At 39.1% G+C, this 25,070-nt stretch overlaps 2 protein-coding genes across 3 annotated transcripts in view; one reads left to right on the forward strand and one right to left on the reverse strand.

Moving 5' to 3' along the window:
- LOC113032403 (cysteine-rich venom protein) overlaps positions 1-25,070 on the reverse strand; it is a 50,581-nt gene that overhangs the window by 12,137 nt on the left and 13,374 nt on the right. The window contains exon 3 of the mRNA XM_026185314.1: positions 227-1,630. Within this exon, the coding sequence (XP_026041099.1) occupies positions 227-293 (67 nt within the window). The 5' untranslated portion in view covers positions 294-1,630. The remainder of the gene's footprint in view (positions 1-226; positions 1,631-25,070) is intronic.
- The window catches only part of rftn1b (raftlin, lipid raft linker 1b), a 145,007-nt gene that overhangs the window by 4,172 nt on the left and 115,765 nt on the right, over positions 1-25,070 (forward strand). For both annotated transcript variants that reach the window (XM_026185312.1, XM_026185313.1), the window contains exon 3: positions 11,043-11,657. The gene's annotated coding sequence lies outside the window, so the exon portion shown is untranslated. The remainder of the gene's footprint in view (positions 1-11,042; positions 11,658-25,070) is intronic.

Below are 25,070 nucleotides of genomic sequence, written 5' to 3' on the forward strand. Positions count from 1 at the left end.
GATATTTCTTCCAAAACAAATCTGAGTGTTTATCTATCTATCTATCTATCTATCTATCTATCTATCTATCTATCTATCTATCTATCTATCTATCTATCTATCTATCTATCTATCTATCTATCTATCTATCTATCTATCTATCTATCTATCTATCTATCTATCTATGCTATAGCTTTGGTTATATGATATATAACAGAAACTATAAAAATGATTAGATCTTACATACCTGCTCCTAAGTCCTCAGGACGATGAGGTGAGTTGGCACTTTCCTCTGCCTCCTTATATAGATCCATGTCAAGTGCTCAGTACAGTGGATATTGTACAAAGACAAGTCTGTCACATTGCATTAAAGGGGCCCTTTCTTCATAAGAGTACACCTGACTGCGAGTAAATGGGGAATTGTTAAGCCCGAGGGTTTAGTGACTACCTGATGTATTGGCCTGTGTTTACACAGCATAGAGTGGAACGGTTTCTGAGGTCAAAGCAAATAAGGAATACTGATACTGATGGATTAGAAGATAAAGTTGTATGCTTTTATATAAAAAAGGATTAAAGCTGTACAGCTTGGGTGGGCTAAAGAGGTGCCCATAACTTGCACTTGCACAAAATGCAATACATTAAAAGATTAATTCACAACGGCATGCAGGAGTGGGAACCAGCAGATCATTAAGGCAAATTCAGTTGTACAATTCACAATGATATTATTTTAACCCAAAACTACAAGTGACAAAGACTGCTTTTTGTACTTTTAGTTTAGAGAGGGTTTGAAAAAATCCTCTCTAAACTAAAAGTAAGTAAGTTTAAAAAGCTACACTAATCAATTTAAGATGAGATCAGTTTGTCAAACAGAAAAAGCATTTGCAAATGCAGAGACATGCAAAGTTCTTTAATTATGTTTTTTTTTTTCTCCTAATATTTTTCTGGGGATGAAATCAAGAATTTTTTTTGCAGTTTGTCTGCAAATAAACTGTGTGAAATGAGTAGCTTACACTGTTGTTTACACTGTTAGGGACTATACATAGGCAAAGTAGAAATGTTATCTTGGAGCAACATTTCTTACAGCATAGCACAATCTTTTTTGTCAGTTCTTCATTGCATGTTTGACTGTACAAAAAGCATTATGCTGCTATCACCCTTATGCTTAATGCATTACTTTTCTCTTTGTTATGCAGAACAACGAATTGCTGGACTCAGTAACACTGGTTACTTTTATCACTGAAACTGGGAGCACTTTTCAAAATGAAGTGTAATGCGTAAGAGAAAATAGGCTTTTTAAACAATTGGGTAAAACTAAGTGGCTGTTGCATGGGTAGAAGACAAACCTACCAAATTCAAGGTCCTGTATGGTAGAACAAGTGGCCTTTTGACTTTTAATATCATCATAAATGCTACACGATGTTAGCATCCTAAGGGGATTAATTAAGACAGGCAGGATGTATTTTTCTAGTTGATTTTATTTCAGTCTTTAGCAACCTATCATTATTAAAGTCAATAGCCTGTCCAAGGTACACCCTGGACGGACAATCATTCATACTTACATTCACACCTACAGCCTTTTAGAATCAGCAGTTAACCTCCTGAGTGAACCTTCCCCATTGTCAGATGGAATAAAATCCAGCCACCTGCAACCCTAAGTTGAGTAAGAGAATATGCATGTAAGACAATGAGATGTATTAAGGTTAAGGTGGCATGACAGCTTACTGCTAAACATCTGGCTTCCCCTGGTGTCTGTGCATGTTTTCCTCATGCAAAAGTAATAATTAATCTTATGAGGTTTACTTTATGATAAATAGAAGTTAAATAAAAGGAAGGAGGATGTTTAAAATGTGCATATACATCAAATAAGCCAATCATTCACTGATTTTTGTAACTACTTATCCAATTCAGGATAAGTCCTGGTCCTGGTGTGTTTTTATGTTCCACAAGAAAAGCTGCTCTCATTTATTAAATTTTTAGTTTAATAAATGCTGACGTGCTACAATCTGAAAATGTGGGTGTTTAGCATCATTACAGTCCTGTAAATCATCCGTTTGGTGTGGTGATGGTGCTAGAGCCCTGAGATAATCAGTTCAAATCACTGTTTATTTTGTACCAACTTTTGGATACCTTTTAAGAAACAGGTCATTTTGACAGGTTTGAAAACTGAATGTTACATAGCCTTATATAACAGATGTTTTGTTTGATGAAAAAAAAAAGTAGAACCTCCCACAGTATAATACTGCCTTTGAGCCCGGTTGTTTTGCAGCGACTTGCTTTTCGGCACAGTCACCAGTCTTTTATTTCTGTGGAGATGTGTGGAACTAGTTCTTGATAAAACTGGCACTGCATTAGCAGTAAAGAGGCACTGGCACTACAGCATCTTAAGGACTTGTCCACACATTTCACACAGACAAGAAGACAAAGGGTCTTAAAAAACAAAAAAAAAAACCCCACTTATAGCAACATAGCTCTCTAACTTTTCAATTACATGTAGTTCTTGTTCTTTTGAGTTTGAGTGCACTTATTGAAGTCACTTTTGACAAATGGGTCTTCCGGATGAATGTAATTTAATATAATGATGGTCCCCACTACATTTCATAGGATTCCATAATAGCTACCCAGATTTTTCACTGAAAAATACAAAATGTCAACTCCATGGTGATTCGAAAGGAAAAGCCAAAATCATTCTTCTTTACCTTCACGGTCCTGTGGGTTTTTATACATTTTGTGATAATCCACCTGATGTAAATGTATAAAGCATGAATTAATGTGAATTAATTTAACATCTAATAGTTTCTAATGTTTTTCAGTGTGAACCAAAGTGGTGGACTGACTAAAATTCAGCACTGCCCTTCTGAAAGCTGTGACACCAACGTGGCTTTACGCTTTAAGTAATGAAATCAAGTTTGCTGCAAGTTCAAACAATGATGTAAGCTATCTTTAAAGAGTGAGATATGTGACGTATGGATACCCAGTTATACAAACTGTAAAGCAATTGTTCAGTCAGAAATACAAACTTCACTCAGTTTGCTCTCTGCTGTCAGTGGTGATAAGTATTCATACAATGATGGATTGAATGGGAGTAGTTCTTCCTGTACCACTGGCATTGTGTACATCCAGAAATGCATATATCCTTGAAACATAAGGTCTTCTCATGAAGTAAGAATAAAAGCACACCATTTAAAGTAATAGTAGCCATTACAGAACAGAAGCAGCTGCAGATGGACACCCTGGGCAGAAAACTGACAGCCTAATGAGGTGTGGCTCTGTGGAAATGTGCAAGAAAGGCTCAAGTCTTTCTTGATTTTAGAAGGAGAAAAAGGGCTGCTGAATGCTTTCACTCTGCAGAAAAGTCTGCACAGCCAACATGTAAGAAAAAAAAAAGAAAAACATGTAACATGTACATTTGTACATTTTTGACATATCTTACAACAGCCCACAATGCACTGACTGAATATCTTACTGCAGGCTTCATCCATGTACATGAATATGTTTGTTTTTGAAAAAGATCTCTGGTGAGAGTGCTAATGCCTTTTCACTAATCTTAAGCATTTCAATACTTTAGCACATAAACCATGTTATAATTTAGTCATTTAGTACATTTGTCTTATGATATGGCTTCAGGAGTCTTGCAGTCAAAGAAAATGAAATTGTTGTCTGCATATCTATATTAAACAAAAGGTCAAATTTGAGTCAAGCTTGTCTGTACGTGTGTTGCTGGTGTGCTGTCTCTTTTGACAAATTAGGTCAAGTGTATGGCAAAACAGTCTGTAAACATAGCTGTGAAAAAGCATACAAAAAGAACAATTACACTATTGACACAAAATCCTTTACTTATCGAGCTAACAGTTTTATTGAGCTAAAGGGCAGAAGATTTTTAATGACTACAGACACAATCCCAGAAATACAACTGACACACTGTACAAGCAGGTGAACACAGCCCCCAGATTATGTGCAATAATATATCAAGAACAAATGCACATCAAGAGCAATCACTCTGACAGAGAGAGCATTTTTGTGCCTTTAAAACTGACTTAAACTGTCGGCACAGGAGGCAGTTCTAATGATTTCAGGTTCTTCTGTGGAATAAGTGGCAGCATAATTTACAGGCTTTTCCCAAAATACTGTTCTGACTCTGGGGGCAAACATATGTAAAATATTGTGAGAACAAAGGCCATACTACTGACTGTGTTACACGTGCATTTATACAGATATGACAAAAACAAAACAAGACAAAAACCCAGCCCATGCTCAGACTGACGGTCAGAGGAGGTAAGTAACGAAGTACAATTACTTTATTACTGTATTAAGTTTTCAGGCATCTGCACTTTACTACCTTTATTTTTTCTGATAACTTTTTACTTTTACTCCCTTTTTTACACAATTTATTTTTTTTTAGCTGTCAAGTAATTTCAAATGCAGTATTTGTATTAGCTCGTCAATGTTTGTGTGCATTTGTCGCACAGTGTGTTGCTAGCTAAAGGTCCAGCTGCTGCATTTCACAGGGAGAGAAAGGAGTTAGAGCTAAATTCAAACAGAGATGGAGAAAGAAAAAGAAAGACAGGACAGGAGAGGAGAGGAAGAGGAAGAGGAGAGATTATATTTAAAGGTTAGTGCTCAGACACACTTGATATACTGCAGATTTAAAGAGTACATGCAATGCGTTTTTTTAATCACAGATTGGATCAGTGTGTGATGTGTTTTGATAAATTATGTATTTTCATATTGTGAAACATCCTGCAGAACAAAGTATACTAAATTTCTGTCATTTAAATGTTGCATGAAACTACTCTGTAGTTTGTTTGGGATAAAGAGGTTAGCTTGCTGTCCTGTGGTGAATTTATAGTAAAGCAGTATGTTGGACTGGTGCACAGGGGCTATGGTCAGTGTTCAGTTACATCATGTGTAGACTAATTTGCATTTAAGATGATTATGCTTAGATTAAGTCACTAAATTCCACCTTTATGCCAACTGTATACAGTCTAGTATAAAGACAATATACGATATACTGTTAGTTTAGCAAATGCAAGTCAGCCAAGATAGCTCCTGACACTGCTGACATCTTGTTCAATTAAGTTGTGTAGAGCCACAAAGAGCAGCAGGTCAGCTGATCACAGCCTGTACACTAAGAAAATCTACTGAAGGTCACATTAGAAAAAAAAGAACTATTTGTGAGTTGTGAATCTGTTCCTCATGCTGAGCCTCTAGAATACAATCTGTTCTCCCACATACCAGATCTCACTTTCACTCCTCACTGTACTCATTTTCCTGTTTCCTGGAAAAGTCCGTCTACAATTTAGATAACAGAAAATATATATATATATATATATATATATATATATATATATATATATATATATATATATATATATATATATATATATATATATATATATATATATATATCCCTTTCACTGTTTGTGTCCTACATAAAAGATTCAAGCTAAGCACATTCATTAGAATTTGAATTTAGATTTGATTAACATTTATAATCTACAAATTCTATCATTATATGAATATAGCACATTTACTCATTTACCTTTGCATAAAACTAGATGGTATATTACTCCTTTAAGGAGCTCATTTTTACTTTCTACTACTACTTTGCCTACTACTCTCAGTACATTTGGGAGCTTTTAGCCCATAACTTAGCATATGTAGCTTGCTATCGCCAGTGTGTGAATGTGTGTGTGAATGGGTGAATGACTGAATGTAGTGTAAAGCACTTTGGGGTCCTATGGACTAGAAAAGTGCTATACAAATGCAGGCCATTTACCATTTACCATATCATGGCAGAAAATTTACATCAAATTTTTAATCACCATGCAATACCAAAAAATTCCTAGACCTTGCCTAAGCTTTCTTGTAAGCTTTCTTGTAAGCTTTCTTGTAAGCTTTCTTGTTTCAGGTTGTGTTGAAGAAGACAGGAGTTCATACCAACTATTAACTTTAAAACTCATGTGTTCATCTTATGTACTGAATTTAAGTTTGCATGCTTTGCAGTCTATTTTATATTTAAAACTCAATCAGTGGAAGGTCAAGTTAATTTATATAGTAGATTTAACCACGACAGCAACTGACCAAAGTGATGCAAGATGAAATCTCCAAGCACAGAGACAGAAGCATACAGGGAATTCTGCAGCCAGCAATAAAACATAAAGAACAGTGGTAAACAGGATCCCACTTCTTCAGATCTGGTACATTCATTAAGGTCAGATAACTGTAATCCGAGTTTTGTTTGGATGCAGGCTTTTCAAAGTGAAATTTAAATGGCAAGTTCTGATTTATAACGTTCAGACTGCTGAACACTCAGTGACTGGACTGACACACACACACACACACACACACACACATACCTTCTGACACCAAGTTACTTTTTGCACAATGCTCAGTCTTTTTCTTTTGCATATTTCTATTGCACTGTTGTGTCTGCACGGTCTTGTGTCTGTACTGTTCTGTTTGGTTTGGTGTTGCACTGTCTTTGTTTTGTTTCTTTGCTATTTTTGCACACTTGCACTTTATGTAGTTCTGTGTTGATTGTCTGTTATATGTCATATGTAGCACCGTGGTCTTGGAGGAACGTTGTCTCGTTTCACTGTGTTCTGTACCACTGCACATGGTTGGAATGACAATAAAGCCATTTGACTTGACTAGTGAAATTTAGATGGCAGTGTTAAAAATAAATAAATAACAAAAATTCACTTTACAGGGCAGAATTATGCCTAACTATATTTTTAATGTCTTTATACATATACGGAAATGAAGAGGGCACAATAAAAATCAAGGCCACATTAAAAGCCACGTTTATGTTCTTTACCATCCAACTAAACACAATGCCATCTTACACACTGAACACTAGGGGGCACTGTCACATCTCTATTTACAGAGGATATGGGAAGGCAGTTGATGACCAAAGACAGAACACAAATGAATGAAACCTTGAGTAATAACAATAGATCCAGTGATTGAACATTCCTATTATTTTACTGCAAAATGAGGGGACCTATTTATGTTCCTTCATTGATGTGTTTCGCTCCACTCATTTTCCCATCCAATCAGCTGTCTGTCTAAGTCCTCAGCCAGTCATGTAAGACTGATGCTTCCACAAACACAGCTTGCATAAACACTATGCTTGGCTGCTCACCTTTATAACTCGTTTCACTTTGTGTGTCCCATTTCCATCGTCCCACAGTTCTCCAGTGGAAAAAAACATTCTGCAGCATGACCTGTGTGTTCGTTTTAGTCATTAGGGTCAAGATTCCCACAAGTTACAGACATGCCTAACTGGCACCTAAACAATAAAACCACTAAAGTGTAAGGTCTGAAGATGGCATCATGTAAATGTCATCTTCTGTGTTGTTTTTTTACTTTTTGTTTTTTTAGCTGTTACACTAAGTTAAATCATGTTGACAATTACACCGTGGGTGATCATTAGTGCCATTCAAGTCTCAGTGCCAGTCGGAGCGGCTCCAGCATTTTGGCATCTGTTTGATTTCATTCAGTTAAAACAGCTGGAAAACCAGTCAAATTTATGCCAAAAATTAACAATTAAACTTTCTTTTATGCTGTGATTTCAGCTCTAAGCCTCCCAGTGTTTGAAAGATATGATTTACCAGAACAACCCCTCACACCGTTTTAGTCTGGAGGTGAAAAATGCCCTTCCAAAATCAGACTCCCATTTCCCAGATTAAGATATGGGTGTTGGCAGTATCTCTGTGTGCTTTCGAGAAGGGAGCTTAAAGGGCAAACAAAGGCAGGACATCTCCATTTTTAAGAGAGACATGTCATTAATTTGCAGCCTGGAGGCTGATTTTCTTTGAAACATCTTAGCAATATGATTAGTGCTTCCTAACAAATGAGCAAGTAAATCACCTCTCAGGCTAAACGTGACATTGACAAGAGCCCAATGTCATGACCGCACTGTATAGGACTGGGAGCATAGTTTGTTAGATCCATCCATCCATCCATCCTCATCCGCTTTGTCCGGGGCCGGGTCGCGGGGGCAGCAGCCTAAGCAAAGAGGCCCAGACCTCCCTCTCCCCAGCCACCTCCTCCAGCTTATCCGGGGGAATACCAAGGAGTTCCCAGGCCAGCCGAGAGATATAATCTCTCCAGCATGTCCTGGGTCTGCCCCGGGGCCTCCTCCCGGTGGGACATGCCTGGAACACCTCACCCAGGAGGCGGCCGGGGGGCATCCTTGTCAGATGCCCGAACCACCTCAACTGGCTCCTTTCGATGTGGAGCAGCAGCTGCTCTACTCTGAGCCCCTCCCGGATGGCCGAACTTCTCACCCTATCTCTAAGGGAGAGGCCAGCCACCCTTCGGAGGAAGCTCATTTCCGCCGCTTGTATCCGCGATCTCGTTCTTTCGGTCACTACCCACAGCTCGTGGCCATAGGTGAGGGTAGGGACGTAGATCGACCGGTAAATTGAGAGCTTCGCTTTTACACTCAGCTCCCTCTTCACCACGACGGACCGGTGCAGCGTCCGCATTACTGCAGCTGCAGCCCCTATCCGTCTGTCGATCTCCGGCTCCCTTCTCCCATCACTCGTGAACAAGACCCCGAGATACTTGAACTCCTCCACTTGTGGCAGGAACTCATCCCCGACCCGGAGTGGGCACTCCACCCTTTTCCGGCTGAGAACCATGGCCTCAGATTTGGAGGTGCTGATCCTCATTCTCGCTGCTTCACACTCGGCAGTTTGTTAGATACTTTACAGAATATCTAAAAATGACTTCTTACTGTTGTCATAAATTTTTACATTTATTTGACAGCAAACTTTGATTGGTGCTTTCTTTCTAATGAAAGCCTCACTGTATATGCAGATTAATAAAACTAAAGTGTGCAGCATGTTAGCATCTCTGTCAGGCACTATTGTCAGGTGTTGTGAGCTAAATGTTAACTGTGTGCTCACCATGACGGTGCTAACATGTTTGCTGTTTAACAGGTTAGTAACAGTGCTTATGACGACTCTCTCTCGGGTTAATGTGTTTTCATTTTGCTGTCTTGGTCTATTCAAACACATTTATTACATAGCTGGTATAAAAGAGTTATTTGGATTGTAAACAGTATCAGAATCCATCCAACATCCGGTAAAAATATTCCACTTTTAACCTGAGCTGTGATTTAACAGACAGGAGACAAGCATGGCTTAAAAACAGCATAATATTTTTTTGTCTAATACCCGAGAGCTGCTGTGGAAACAGCTCTCTTTGTCCAAAGCTTTCTCCACAACCTTGAGAAACAAATGCAAAACTCAGTTAAATTAGTGGCCTGTGTAAAAAATCTTCATTCGGCAGGTATTCTGAATAAGTGACCTCAACACCTCAAGTACCAAGTGTGAAATAAATAAAAATGAAATGAAATGAAAATGAAATGAAACACCTTGTTCTCGAATTCAACCAAATGTATTTCGCTAAATTGAAAAAATCGCTCTTGCTGTCTCGTCCTCATTCGTGAGTGACAATAACTGCAGTAAAGGTGAACATGTTTTTGTCAGTATTTATATTAAGCTTCAACGTGAACTTTATTAAGTTAATTACGGTAAGAAAATAAAGCGACAATAATCATACTTATTGTAAGCCTACATATCAAATAGGAATTTTAACATGAATGCACGCCATAAAAATATAACTGACATTATATTTAATCTGATTGTTCTCTCATTAAATTTGCACACTTCTGTTAGTGCGATATGAATGTGCTGCTGTAGTGCCTGACTCAACAAGATTGTGTTATCTTAAATTAAACACAGCAAGTTTTGTGCAGACAGGAAATGATGATTGCTACATTAGATGTTTTTTCTTACCCTAGCTAACGGTTCCAACTTGACTTTTATCTAATACTCTATACTTGAAGATGACAATCTTTCACCCCACCCCAAGTTTCACACCACATCTGTCCTCAGGGCTTGATAGAACTGTTAGATAGGTAGTTATAATTTCCTCATTAGTCCCGATAATGTTTCCTCTTAATGCATAAAAACTGTTTAGTAGTTTCTCCCCTTCTGCTACAAAGCCAAGATGATGACCATTGACGGTAAGCATTTTACAGTATTTCACATTCAGCTTTTTGCCAGTTATAAACGTTTAAATAGTGCTGTGTAAACAGCACGCAGCGCTGTGTCAGCGCACTAAAAATAGCAAGTTCAAGTACAGAATTACGCAATTTGAACACCATCGTTGTTTCTAAAATTGCCCTTCCTCAGCGACTGCTAACTTGATCGTGGAGTTATTTTAGTTGTTAAAGCAGGAATATCAGATATTAGAGTGAAGCAGAACTTTAAGACTGCGGTCCAGACAATGAAAGCAATTATCCAAAAGGGCTCGATAAAAATCTACACTTGCCTCTCTTTTAGAATAGATTTTGATCTGAATGACACTTCCTGGAAAAATACAGATATTAAATTACTGACAAACCGAAACTATCAAATCTGTCAGCAGATTGTTTCTGTCAATAAATGTTTTGCATTGCAGAGGCAATGCTCAGACAGACGGTCCCAGCATGAATCAACAGTGTTGTTGTTGTGGAAATCATGGTTTATGTATCTAAGAGCTCCTGTTTCCCAGACAGGGGTCAAACATACTAGCTAGCTTAAATAATAAATACAGAGCTCTAACAGGTTCTGACCCAGACAAGTGAAATGCTGAGAATCAAACACACACACACACACACACACACACACATCCATATTCAACAAATCAACCGTTGCAGCCCTATTTCAGTCAAACTTATCACCAGCTCCCAAAACTCTTCAGTCATTCCCACAGCATGCAGGTTTGAATATATCGACTATGTGGCACAGCATTCGACTGGTTTCCTTCTACTTCCCTCTCCCAACGAAATATTGATCACTTTTTCTGTCTGCCCTCGTCTCTTAAGTCTTTTACTTTCTAAACAACACCCACCACCCTTCCTCCTCCCCCCCCCCCTACTCCTCCCCCCTCTCTCTAACTCTGGTATTTCCCAATGAAGACCCCCCTCCCCGCTTCCCCTCTGTCATTCCCCCTCCCTCTTTCCCTTTCCTCTCCCTCCCATCTCTTCTCCCCCGTCCTCTCCTCAGATGGATTCTTCAGTCAGTCGTGTGGAACTGGTGCGGCTGCCGGAGAGACAGACATTGAGGCAGAGAGGCTGCTCTGAACAGACGCTGGGTCAGAGCGCTCAGTTGCTTCAGACAATCACAGGGGAGCGAGAGAAAGACCCAGGAAAAGAGAGAGAGCACTATATAGAAAGATAGGTTGAAAAGGAAAGGAGAGACAGGAGAGGGAGGTAAATATGTGACAGGATGTGGTTTCCCTGTGCTTGCAAAACATTGGTATACAACAGTCATACTTTGAGCATGACCTAAGCACAGTGAGCGTGCAAGTGTGTTTGAGCTCTAATAGGTGGTGAAGAGGAAGACGAAGCAAACCGCTGGAGCTGCTGCTGCTGAGCCCACAGAATCAACGCTCTTGTTTCTCTGCTGCCTGCCTGCCTGCCTGCCCGGAGGATTGTGGTTCCTTTAAACCAACCAGCTCCGCGGCAGCCTTTGACAGCTTGTCGGACAGGACCTGAACCCATCCTGCGTTTGAGCTTTTCTCCCCCCCTCGAAGTAGAATGCGATTCTCTGCAGGAAGCACTGGTCCAGTTGCTGCGTTTGTGTCCAAGCAGTGAACTTTTCAAGCAAATTGTGAAAGAGGTAAGTTTGTTTTGTGTTTCCATGCTCCTGAGCATGTGAATGAATTTGAACTTTCAAGCAGATGTGTTACTGTACGCACGCCCGTGTCTCTGGACAGCAGCCACTGTAAACTTGGACTGCATGGTAGCAGTTGTTTACTGCTGAGATTTCATTCATTAGATCTTGCCGCACGCCACAAGTCTGACTTTTGAGCAGTGTATTAAGCAACAAGCTATAAATTTACTGCTGCCAAACACACGTGCACTCATTTGAATGTATTCATTCACTATCAGTGCCGGGTAAAAGTATTGTACTACACATCACCTAATGCTTTTAAAAAGTAATCCATTATGGATCTACTCTGTAAAAAGTCTTGCAAACCATGCTTTACTTTTTCTTTATCTGGCAGTTAACAATATGATGTTAAACTGTACATCACAGATATCAGCACAGCTCCCTATCACAATAAGAGTACTTGTCTTTAAATCTTTAAGTAATATCACAAAGCTGTTAACAAGGTTACTAAGTTATCAGCCAATAGAGCGCAGAAACATGTAATTTTAACAGTGATTCTACTGCAGAGGCAGCATTTCCTCTTCTTTGTACACTGGTACAAACCTCTTCACCGCTGCTTTTTTTTACTTGTTGAAAATCAAGTTTTGGCTCCTTGGTTGGGTTCGGCACATGATCAGCTTGAAAATCGCTGCTGATCCAGTGTTCTAGCTTCATGTTAACACGTTACCTGTTGCAGCTGCTTGTAAACATTTGATGTTTTGTTCACAGAAGTACATAGCTCCTTCTCTCATGCATAGATGTGGTTTGCACCGACCTGACGGTTACACTCATGGTTAGTAAGAAATGTACATCTCCCCCTCAGAAGTCGTATGACTTCCCCGAAATTATTGTCTCATATCCCTGAGAGTAACTGAGGTCAAGTAACTGTTGTGCAAATGTAGATGAAAAGCATGCTTCATCTTTTTCTTTTTAGATACTTAAAAAACTTCTATAATGCAAGTGACACGACTGATTGTCACTGATTTTAGGAATTATGAGTTTGCCAACAAAAGTAATGTGAATGTGTTACATTGCATCCCCACACCTGTTTATTACTCTATTAATAAACCCTTTATTTAAACATTCACATCAATAGGTCATGCTGTTTTTAAGTTGCACTGCATGTATGATGGATGGTACAGAGTTGTGCTGGGAATGCCAACTATCTCAACCAGGATTCAATCACAGACCAAACCCTGACAGTGCCTTCTATAATAGTGAGGAGAAATTCAAGCAAGTGCGTGATTTGTGTGCTACTGTACTGCACTGTGTCAAGGGAGTGGGTTTCCCCATGTGTTGTGTTGTGCAGCATGCGTGCTGGTAAATCCATGTCTGTCAGCACATGTGGATGTTTACATGCCTAGACTATGTGATCCACTACATGCATGTGTGCATGTATGAGAGGAGGTGGTTTAAAGGGAAAAAACAAGCTGAGGGATGGCAGGAGGTAAAGGAAGGGTGGGGGTTGAGGGAAGGGTGGCAGGGTGAAGGAAGATGAGGGCATGAGAGACAGGAAAAGCTGGGGGGGTGAGGAAAAATCGCTGTGTGTGTGTGTGTGTGTGTGTGTGTGTGTGTGTGTGTGTGTGTGAGAGAGAGAGAGAGAGAGAGAGAGAGAGAGACAGAAAGTGAGTGAACTGCTGTTAATTAGTTCCAGCTGGTGAGTTGCGGAACGTCGGGGTGTGTTAACGCTACAGCGATGGTGGGTCAGGAGTTCTCTCCGTCTCAGGCTGTCTGTCTCACACACACACACACACACACACACACACACACACACACACACACACACACACACACACACACACACACAAACAGCATTTTTATTGTTGTGATGACCCTCATTGCTGCTAGCTTAAACCTAATTCTACCCTCAAACAGCCCTTTAAGTATTTGAGGGCCAGCCAAAATATTCCCCTCTGATGCTTTTACAGTAAAATTTTAAAGAAACGTGTGCACCTACACACAAAAGACATACACACATTACAGTTTTTTACAGACGCTAGGACACATTTCTCAATACTTAGGTCACGTTTGCAAAACTCCTCACACAGTGAGCACAACAGAAGTCTATGTGGGCTAAACTGAGGACCAGTTATCATTGTTTTGGCACAAAATGCATTCAATGACTACATCTCTCAAATTTCATGAATTATCTTCTCACTCAGACACAACAACTGCCAAAAATCTTTGTACGGACAGGACATTTTGCATGTGCTTACATACTGTTTTCAAAACTGTTAAACTTATGGCCAAAACAATAACACAATGCAAAACTTGAAAAGACAGCAAAATCCAACAGCAATATTTTATTGAAACATATTTTAAATCTAAAAATGCAGTTTAACCAGCCACAGCTGATTCTCATTGGAGATGAACATCTACACAGGTGTTACTCCTTCAATTTTTCAACTCCTTCAATTCTGGCAGCCAGAAGATTATTTCCTAGGTGTATTGCCCTAGCTGACATAAGATGTGATGTGGATGAGAACCTGTGGCCAAATGGAGGAGACCGAGTAGATTAGCATTACTATTGTATCAGTGGATGGTGTGTATACAAATTCTTGTATTTTGGGATTACTTAGTGCAAAAAAATAAAAATACATAAACAAATATTAACGAATTCTGCATGATGTCTGATTCATTCCAGTAACATATATTGAAATTATAAACAGAGATGTGTCCTTGTTTTACACAAGAAAACACTGTGTAGTGTTTTTTAGGTCATTGTTTTGTGGGTGACAAAGTGTGTTTGTCGGCTGTCAACCTTTGCTAGTGTTCTGGAAGAATGAGTTTATTTGAGACCTGAATGAAGTGTTTTGGTAGTTGTAGTGCATTTTGAATGTGAAATGAACTGCTTTGCCAAGCTGACGGTCAGTTAGGAGGATTGTGTGAAGTGTTTTGCAAAAGTGACCTAAGTATTGGGAAATGTGTCCTAGCGTCTGTAAAAAACTGTAACACTGACTTAAAGACATTTAAGTCTAAGCCATGATAATTTATTGAGAAAGATCACAAAGTATGTAAACAGAAGGAAACTATAACCACGCAACAGCCATGTGGTCTGTCATCACACTGTGCACATCAAAGTGTACATGTATTAACATGCATTGAACACATGCTGTGCTGCACATGTGAGCATGCATACATACATATGACTTGAGAATATGAACACACGTGCAGCGAACACTGTTAACACAAACACACACACAAAGGAAAAAAAGTTCGCCAGAGAAACCCCATGTGGCTTTCGCTCACATTGACCATTCTGCGGACTGGTTTTTGGAAATGTGGAAGCGTTTGTGGTTTGGAATTCACCCTGCTGTAATATGACATTGAAAATAGCACAATTTCTTAGGGCAAAAGGTGAAGTAACCACATGTCCAAATGGTTAATTCACTGAAATTACAAGAAACATTCTCTCTGTACCACTAGTGATAGTAACTGTATATGCAGATAATTCTGGTTTAATTTGTACAAATATCTACATCTAGTCTTTGTACATTAGATATTAATTTGTATTACTCACACCATTAGAAAACCCCCCACAAAGATTTCTGAAGTTTTGCCACAGTAGCCAGCTTTATTGATTAGTTGCCAGTAATAAAACAATGTATGGTTTGCCAGGCTATGAAAAATCCCTCTGGCTGGTGTTCACCCTCTTGCATGACATTTACGGTGCCTTTGTTTTCTTTCTTAGTACAATTCACACATGCGCACATGTAATCATTCCTCCTGCTCGTATGTCCCCACTCTGTGTTAAAAATGCTTTCTAAAGTTCATTTGAATTTAATATCAGGCTTCAGCAGGTCAAGTTTGTTAACAATGTGCAAATATATACATATAAAACCTCTTCCTTCAACATTTACACCTGCAGCTATGATTGATTATTGTTTTTAAAAAGCCTTTATAAATGATTTATTAACATTTAGAAATGCAAATAACTTGCTAACCTTTGGTGACAGCTTATTAGAGTGTGTCTAATGACTCTTTATTAATGACTTTGACAACATTTATACTACTGAAATGATTTTTTTTTAAATGGCAGATTCATTAACCTTTATTGATGACTTGCTAACATTTATAACGACAGATTTATGACTTTAGTAATGATTTATTATTATTACCTGAAGAAATTGCAAACCTTTTGTACATGAAACTCAAACTCAAACTTCACCACTCTGTGGATGATTGCTTAGGAAGGTTTTTGCTCAACATAAAACTGCAAAGAATTTGGGAATATCATCATCTGCATTACATAAAGTAACTTACACATTTCAGAGAATTGATTGTAGTATCTATATGCTTAAAACCAATACTGAATTGCAGATATCTCTATTTTCTTTTAAATGCAGGCACTACTATAGTGGAAATGACTACACTGGATTAGGAACACATCCGAAACCAGTGTCAATAAACACTGCAGTTAAAAATCCACCATGCAAGGAAAAAATATATAAATAAGACTGCAGTCTTTTCTGGGGCACAGCTCACTTTGCTTCAGCTATTAACAATCAATTGATTGTTAAAGCTAAAAGGCTAATGATAACGTTTGCTGGAAAGGTTAATAATTTAACAGACAACTGTTCAAAAGTGTTGCTGATACACAAGCTTTACTGAGCTCACAAAATTCCTCATAAAATGTCCATTGGTTGTTTTGAATGTCAACTACTGTTTACGTGTTTAGCTGCTAGTGAGGGGAGGGGCTATAAGGCTGCCTGTACCTCCCCTCACTAGCAGCTGAACACATGAACAGTAGCTGCAAATGAGTAACTAATCCGAAAGTAGTTTTAGTATTACTGGGGATACTGGTGCTCAAGTATTTATAACCTCAGTATCAGGTTTTTTGATTAATGCTTAGTGCAGCGTTAATGCTAATCGATATATACAGGTTTTGGAGCAACAGATTATATAATCCAGTCAATGTATTCTTCTTGTGTTCCAGCAGCATTGCAACAGTAGACTACATCAAAACTAGCACAAATTGGTATTGCCATTCATCAAATGCTTACGAAGTATTGTTTAAAGAAATGAGTTGCAGTTGTAAGCACGGCTCTGTAGCAGCTTCAAAAATATCTTCAGCAAACATTTGACATGTTGTTTTTGTACTATTTTTGGTAAAATAAGGTGAACAAATCAGTCTGATATTGTATTCTTGAATGTTCATCACTGAACCATTTAAACCTGTTTTCTACAGCACACAGTAGCAGTTATATATTTTTTCAGATGTTTTTTCATCCTCTCTCTCAGCCAGCAGTTTGTGTATTTCCTAAAGCTGTGTTGATTTTCTTTCACTCCAGTCTTTTAGCAAACATGTTTTAATCAACTTATGTTTGCTATCTGATCCGGGCACAGTCTATCCCCCTGTGGGGTGTGAAATTTGATTAAGGTAATTGGCAAACGTTGGTTGGTACAAACCATAATGTGCACACTCCTCTGCACTGAGTATGTATGACAGAATAAACCATCTATCTATCTATCTATCTATCTATCTATCTATCTATCTATATGTACAATTGGATTTGGATTGTGAAAAACAGTAAATATTCGCTATGCTTGAGGGTGACTAACAACCTTAATATCAATATTATATGCATTCAGAAGGAGAAAATGGATACTAGGGGATATTTAATGTATAATTGCAGAAATTTCCATGACAATGCGTATTTAGGACTCAAACCGATGTCATTTGTTAAACAAGAATTCATAATTGGCATAATTTTAATTGAATGATTAAACAGTAAACATCATGTGCTGCTAGATAAGGCAGGAGGTTTTGAAGTCCTCATGATTGAATCACACTGCAGGTGTCTGCGTCCTGTTTTGGCTACGACACGACCGCCGGAACTAATTGCGTCCACTGAGCCCAATCCTTGTGATTCCACTAGATGCACCGCAGCACATTTCAGAAACATCCCACAAGCGCTTCTTTGCTCTGCATCACTTATACTAAGCACCAAGGTTATTTTTGATGGAAGCTTCGTCATGCTGCATAGAGCTTATGACGAGGGCAGGAAGTCAGACAGAGGAATGGTACAATCCGATCACTTTTTGAAATAAAAAATAAAAAAACAATCGCTATCCAGACTAAATGCTCGACTTCTGAAACACCCCCTTTGTGCTTGGAAGGCAGGCGATTATCAGACAAAACTGTTTTGGAGGTACAATGTCACCGACTCTCTATCAGGGTATTCACAGGGTCAGGAAGTCATCCCAGTGTATTCTCATCCCCAGCTGTAATATAATACTGTTTAAACAGAAACTACCCGCATCTCTGCATTATGCAAATGGTGTTCTTAGGCCTCATTGCCCTGATGCATCAGCAGCGATAATATTGGCCACTAAGAGATGAAGAGGCATGGTGGTGGTAGGTTTGTCAGTGAGGGATTTCAGTGTTTTGTACTGCTTTTCTTTATGCTGTTTTTTGTTTTTAATTTTACGCCAGGCTAAGTTAGGATTTGGAACTAAATTGTTTGGTTAGATTTAGGAAAGCACACCTGTGCACTGAAAAATGCACTGAAATGATGAGTTGAGAGTGACAGAACTGCCTCACTCAAGCCTTAACCAGGTGCATTAAGCTCTGACACCAGCGAACTCCTTTTTTCTGTAAATGAGCAAGGCTAACTGGTGCACCAGGAATGAGACTAGGCTGGCCATCCTGACTGCTCCTGACAGCCTTTGTTGGAGCTCATATCCTTTCTGTCTGAAATGCTCGGTTACAAGATTTTGGGCAAAGATTATTTTCCCTCACTCGGCTGCAATATGACAGTGATCGTGCTTTTGAAGATACAAAGTTATTCAAGCCTCTGGCTTTTTTCTAGACCTGAGACAGCATATTAGGATAAATCCTCCAGGCAAGACGGCAAACACCAGAGAGCCAGTGTTCAGCCAGTTGTGTAGCAGCTTACCCTCAAAGCACAGAAAAAGAAAACAACACCCCTCTTGATATTTCTATAAGGCAAATTGACTTCTGTTGTAATGGGTGGTCAAGAAAATTGCAGCAGTATTGATTGGTTAATGTCCAACACGGACATGTCGATAGGGTGTCTGAAAATCTCAGAACTTAGCTCCGGCTGGCTTTAATAAAAAATGACCTGCCTGGAGCAAGTTCACAGAAAGCAATGAGTCACTCACGGGAAATCTCTTCAAACCCCTCCGTGTTTTAGGGGGCAACCAGCAAGTTTTCTCTGTTTAACAGGATATTCTTTTCTCGTTTTTCTTGAAATGACAAGCTTTCTTTCACCATGTTTCTTTGGCTACAGCGCAAAAACAACCAAGACAGGTTTTTGTGCAGGTTGACTTGAAATAATGTTTTGCTTTTCACTTGTGAGAAATGTACAAATCCCACTGTGGATAGATTATGCATGACAAATCAAACTCATGACTGTCAAAAACATGTGGGAGGAGAGGAGGGAAACAGGTGGAAAGAGGAGACCAGGAAACAGGGAATCAGTCCAGGTGATGAGGTGGGCTGAGAGCTTATAGCAGCCACAACAAGAGAAGAAAGAGAGAATCTGACAATAAAAAAAGCGAGAGGTTGGGACAGATTGGTGCCTATTCTTCTCCTGAGAAGGGAATAGTCATAGAGGGGTTGGTTCCCATGGCAATAGCTCCCTCGATGAATGTGTTTGTGGGGATATGTGTGTGTGTGTGTGGATGGGCTGTAACCGGGCCTTGAGACCATAAGGAGAGGTTGGCCAAGGCTGTAGTAAACCACATAGATGCTATGGGCCTTGAAACGGCTGAGATTCTTGGCTAGACCGCGTTGCTTATTTGATGATTTTCTCTGCCTAAACCCGTTACCCTCTATCTTCCATTTTTACTTTGTGCCGCGCACTTGCCATTATGTATCGTCCTTGGGCATTCACAGGAAATATAAATTCAATGAGTTGGAAGAAGTAAAATGTCTCTTTTAGTAACCATGGCCATCTTTTTGAGAGTAAGTAAAGGTTTGATTTGGAAACATTTCCAATTTGAAGCTTTTTTGTAAGATTCAGTGTTCTCTGAATGTTACTCATCACTTTAATCAGTTTAATTTTTGAAACCAGTTTGTTCTATCTTCTGCAGCTATTGTAACACACTGCAGCATCTCCTTAGTTCAGTACTGACGATTTCCATCACTGTTTTTACCAGTTACTAATTAGAAATGCAGCTGCACATAAATGTAATGCACCTTCATGATGGTAACTTGTGATTATCTACATCCGTAGTAGTCACCAGTGTTCCCTAAAACTGTTTTTAATAATGTAAAATAATATAACTCACCTTCTCTGTCAAGCTGTGCAGTTTTACCCAGAATAATTTAGAATTTATGGGAAAATAACCCAGATGTTTCTGGGGATATAACAGAACTTTCCTCTGAATGCAATATATATTGTAGATTGCAGGTCCGCCATAGGGTACCAGTTTAATGTTATCTAAACTCATTCAAATGTAACTACAGCATTCATAGTTGAAATGTAGCTACATAATGCAGTAAAAAAAAGGAATTTCCCTCAGATGCTAGGCAAGATGTTACTACTGTTGGTGCTTTAAGAGAACTACAGTAAAAGAATTACTGACCAAAGAATGAACATAATCAGTACTAAAACATACTCATTTATCTCAAAGTCAGATACCCAGTATCATGGTGAACATAAATATCAACGATCAGCAAAAATATCAACTCGTGCATTATGATCCAACTTTTCACTGTTCATTTTTATGCTTGCTATGATCCAGTTCTGCTTTTACTAACATAGGCTGAAAGACACTGAGATGCTTGCTTGCGAGCCAGATTGTGTTTTTCTCTGCTTGTTTTCATGCATGATTCCCAAAACACTTTTAAAGATGGATGATGATAAGACCTTTCATAATATACCAATAACGACATTGTGACTTTGCAAACAGTGAAAGAGCAAGTATCAACTTTTGTGGTCATACTAAAATCCCAAAAACTGCAGTTCCTTGATCAGCCACTTGAGGCTTGCTCCAAAAGCGAGTCAATCCCACCATTTTAAAATACCCAACTTTACAGCATGAAACGCGTCTTTGGATTCCATGTGAATTTTCTCCTCTGCCTCATAATTGGTTAATATTTTTATGTTTAAAAATAATAATAAATTCACCCATTTGGATTTTGTAACGGCTTTTAAGTAGGAGGGGCCATGATTGTGGTGACTGAGATGTGTGCTGAGACTGTGTGTGTTGACTGTGGCTCAGTGCTGTCTGCTGGGCCTCATCATCCACCAATTCAGATCGCTAAACCTGACCTCTCAACCGTTTTTGTATCTTCTGGTTCATATTTAAGTAAAATAATTGGTTATGTTTTATGCCTTAATGTGTGGTGCCGCCCATCCAAAGTGCTTCAGTGTCAGTGAGTGTCGAAATGTATACATGTAGTTCATCGATCTAGTTGCTAGCGTTAGCGCGACCCTTTCTGGTCAATATAATAAAAACAAGCCAGCACGGCAGAAATGAAACGAGGCTTTAGTATGTAGAGTCAACAAGGAATCTGTGCCACTATGGTGGCTATGTGCGGCTTTTATATACACACTATGGAAAAGGAAACACAGCTTAAAATAAGTGATGCATGCAAGTCCACCTTGTATAGTGCTCTATATACATCTAAGGAAGTATTTTGAAAGCTGAACATTGCAGCAGAGCCTAGTTCTAGCTTTCTGCCTGTCTGTCTGTCTCTTGCTGTGCTTTACGTGGGCTCTGGAACATGATAAAAAGACAAAAACGGGAAGCAAAATTTACTGTTACTGTACACTTTCGCTGAACACACAATCTGGTTTCTAAGGCACCGAATGAACACATATCTACCATAACCATGATACTACAGGGGATGTAAACGCTTTTAACCTGATTCTCTGAATAACCTGGTTACTTAGTGCATGTAAACGCACTTAGTGTAGGTCGTTCTCTTGAAAGGACCGTGTCATTACAAAAGGTCACAGCGTTAACATCCTGCCTGAGTGTCCGTTGTCTTTTTTCTTTCTTCTTTTCCATCCTCTCTGTTTTCCCACAGTTGAAGATTCAGGGTGGCAAGGGCAAAAGAGGAAAGAAAGGGAAGAGTAGGGGATTTCCAACAAAAGTGTGCAAACCTTCTCAGGCTTTTAGCTCATGCTGTCACCCGAAGCAGCAGAAATGAGACAGAAACTCAGAGGGTTAGTGAAGGACGTTTTTGAGGCCGAGTTATTGGAAAAATCAGTTGTTAATCTGGTGATTTCTCCATGAACAAGGCTTTTTGTAAGAGTCTGTTCCCAAAAAAACACTCGTGAAAGTCATGTTAAATTTAGGCAACTGGTGCTTTCACAACTAAGTTGTTTAGTTCAATCAATATTACCAGTGTCGACTAGTTCATTTAGACCGATGCCAGCCAGTCACTGGTGGAGACTAGAGCCAGGGTCAGAGAGGGTCAGGAAGGGTTTTGGTCTAGCTAGTAAACTCGTGAGTCACATAAGACTGTTGTATAAAAGTAATGCAGAGAAACTGCAGGATTGTGAGATTTTTCAGCAATAGCATGCTGGCAAATGTGAATCTGCTGATGGTGAACTGTTACAAAATCATTATTCAAATATGTAGTCTAGCCCGGAAGTATGGTTAATGCGGTAACCATGGTAACACGTATACGTGGCAGCATATGGTAAAGGGGTTTTCCCAAATATACCAAAGACCGGCAGTGACTTAAGTCAGTGTGCTGAGAGTGTATGTCATCAGTTTTTTAACAGATCACCAACTAAAGGTGAGTGAAATTTAACCATCCAGCAGTTATTATTCTATGGTATTCACTGTTTATACATGATGATATAATTATAAATGGGGTCCAGGTGCAGTCTCAGCTAAAAATTGGACAAAATTAATCGTCACTTCAAACGTACAACTTTGTTTTTTTATAAAGAGAGAACAAAAAGGCGACTCGTGAAAGTCAACCACTTGTGCAAAACCACGCTGAAATTATGACAACAGCAGTTGTTGGTAGTTGAGCAAAAGTCTCTTTGTTTAGCTTAAAGATGTCACACCCACTGAGCCGTACTCACCTTCTTTTTGCTTCCACCTAACAGAGTCACCGCCATTTAAGTGTTTAAGAGTATATCCATCACAATATGTTTTTAAAGCCACAAGCAACCATATTTTAATAAAAGTGTGCAGTGCAAAGTTAAGATAATGTTAGCAAGAACTACAAGTTATTAGTTTTTAGGCTCAACAACTTGGATATAGGGAGTGTCTGAGGATAAGAGACAGAGACACATCATATAGCTTATTCATTTCCAGCCTGAAGACAAAGTTGACAGTTGAGCATGTTCAGGTAAAGCGGTAAATCATTTAATTGGATCAGAGATGCTGGTGTTAGCATAGTGTATGGCAGAAAGACACAGAAACAGGCTAACAAAGTATTCATTTCTCTTGTAAAGTTGGGCATTTTGTCACAGGAGATTGGAACCAGCCTTAAGCGGCCATTCAAGGGGCTGCACTTCCACATTGGTTTGTTCCAACACTGTTTTCTGGACTTTTTGGACAACAAGCAAATGCATTTTTCTCAAAATAAGTCATTACGAGGGGTTGATTGTCAAGAAAGCATAGACATGAGTCACTCAATGCATTTCGGCCAACAACCAGTGCTGTTTTTCCTCATGTGAGGCCGGTCTTGTCCGCTCATTTTCATGGCGGTCTCTCTAACCACTCAGCCTTGTAGAGCTCTTGGCAGTACTCCTCACAATACCCATGGATGATACTGGATCAGCAGTACCCATCACCATACACAGTCAAGCGCCCCTTTACTTGTCAGATTGTAAAAGATCAAAAGTCAGAAGAAGCCAAAGAGGGTGAGGGAGACAAAGCGAGAGAGAGAGTGAGAAAAGAAGAGAGTAGGCTTAAAAGGGAGACTACACAGGGAAGAACACACGAACACAGTGTCCTAATTAATGTCTTCTTGCATTAATCCACTCTGAAGCTTCCCATGCTTCTGGGTTTGATCTCAGCAATGTTACTATCAAAGCCTTGTAACACGGTCCTGTAATGTGGGGAAGGTCTCAGTCAGACAGCATTAAGTAACTCATTTGGTATTGTGAAGCCTGTAAGCTGAAGACGGGGTTTTGTGCGATCATCGTCCACACTGATGTGCAATTTCCTAATTATGAAACTGGAATGTAAAGCTTCTCAATCCAATATTTTCATTAACAGAAGATTAATAATGTTCATATTCTGAAGGCTGTTGGATGTATTGACAAATTTACAAAGACTTATTGTCTTTGTACATTTCAGGAGGCTTTCTGGGCACCTTTTAGACTATTTCATTGTTTTGGTTTTACAGATAGAAGATTTTCAATTGTTCCATAATGTTCTCAATTACCAACCATACACAGTACCAAATCCAAGACACATACAAGGATAACAATTAGAATTTGGTAGAAAGTGAGGCTGTTTTCATAAGTAAAAGGTTTTGATCTCCACCTTTTAGCGTGTTATCCATTTTTAGTTGACTCTGCAGCGAGAGTACGCCAACAATGACTTACCCAGTCTACGGGCTACTCTTCAATGAATGCTTCGTAAATGCAGTTTATAGTTTAAAATCCTTCTGCTGAAGTTCTGAATGATCAGGTCCCATCATATCTCAAAAACCTCATATTATACTTAAATGCTCTCGGACGGCAACTTTCTTGTGCCTTCAGCTGTGAGGCGCCTCTTCTGTGGGCTCAACTATCAGTTTGGGAGACAAACATCCTCTCTACATTAGGCCACCGTAATCCATTCCTGAATTTTGCTACCACAGACTGAAGCTGCTTTTCTGCTCTCTCTTCTAATGTGTTTAACTTTTGTCTGTGTTGTTTTGTCTTGCTTTGTGTTTGGCTTGTTTGTTGGTGTTTCTGCCTTCTCTATGCTTCTTATTCCATACTCTTTCAGCCAACCAAGTGCTTTCTTCCCAGTGATTTGTCATTTACTGTAGGTTCTCCTTCTAATACTGTGGGGTCCTACCCTACGACAGTAAGCAAGTAGAATTGACTTTTGAGAGAGACCAAAACAAAGCTAAAAGAACAGTGAAGTTCATGGCTGTAGACTTTCATTTGGTGGCCAGATGTTTAGCTTTTCAGAATCCTTACTATTTCAATAAGTAAATAATACTACTACTAATAATAATAATTTAATAATAATAATAATAACAACAATGTGCAATAATCAAATGCTAAATTTACAGTCATAAAAAAATAATAATATGTGCCTGGTGATAATATATCTGTGGAGATTTCCAGCCCTTAAGTGTCTGAAAATCAATTTGTTTAGGTCTAATAATGTGCCAAATCCTAAGAGACGACAGGCGATGAACTCAAGGGATCAATGTGAGCACAGAAAGAAAGGCAGACCTTTGGACTGAATCATTGTTGTTGATTGACAGATGGGGAAAAA

Source organism: Astatotilapia calliptera, chromosome 11 (genome assembly GCF_900246225.1).
Source record: "Astatotilapia calliptera chromosome 11, fAstCal1.2, whole genome shotgun sequence".
Classification (NCBI taxonomy): Eukaryota; Metazoa; Chordata; class Actinopteri; order Cichliformes; family Cichlidae; genus Astatotilapia; species Astatotilapia calliptera.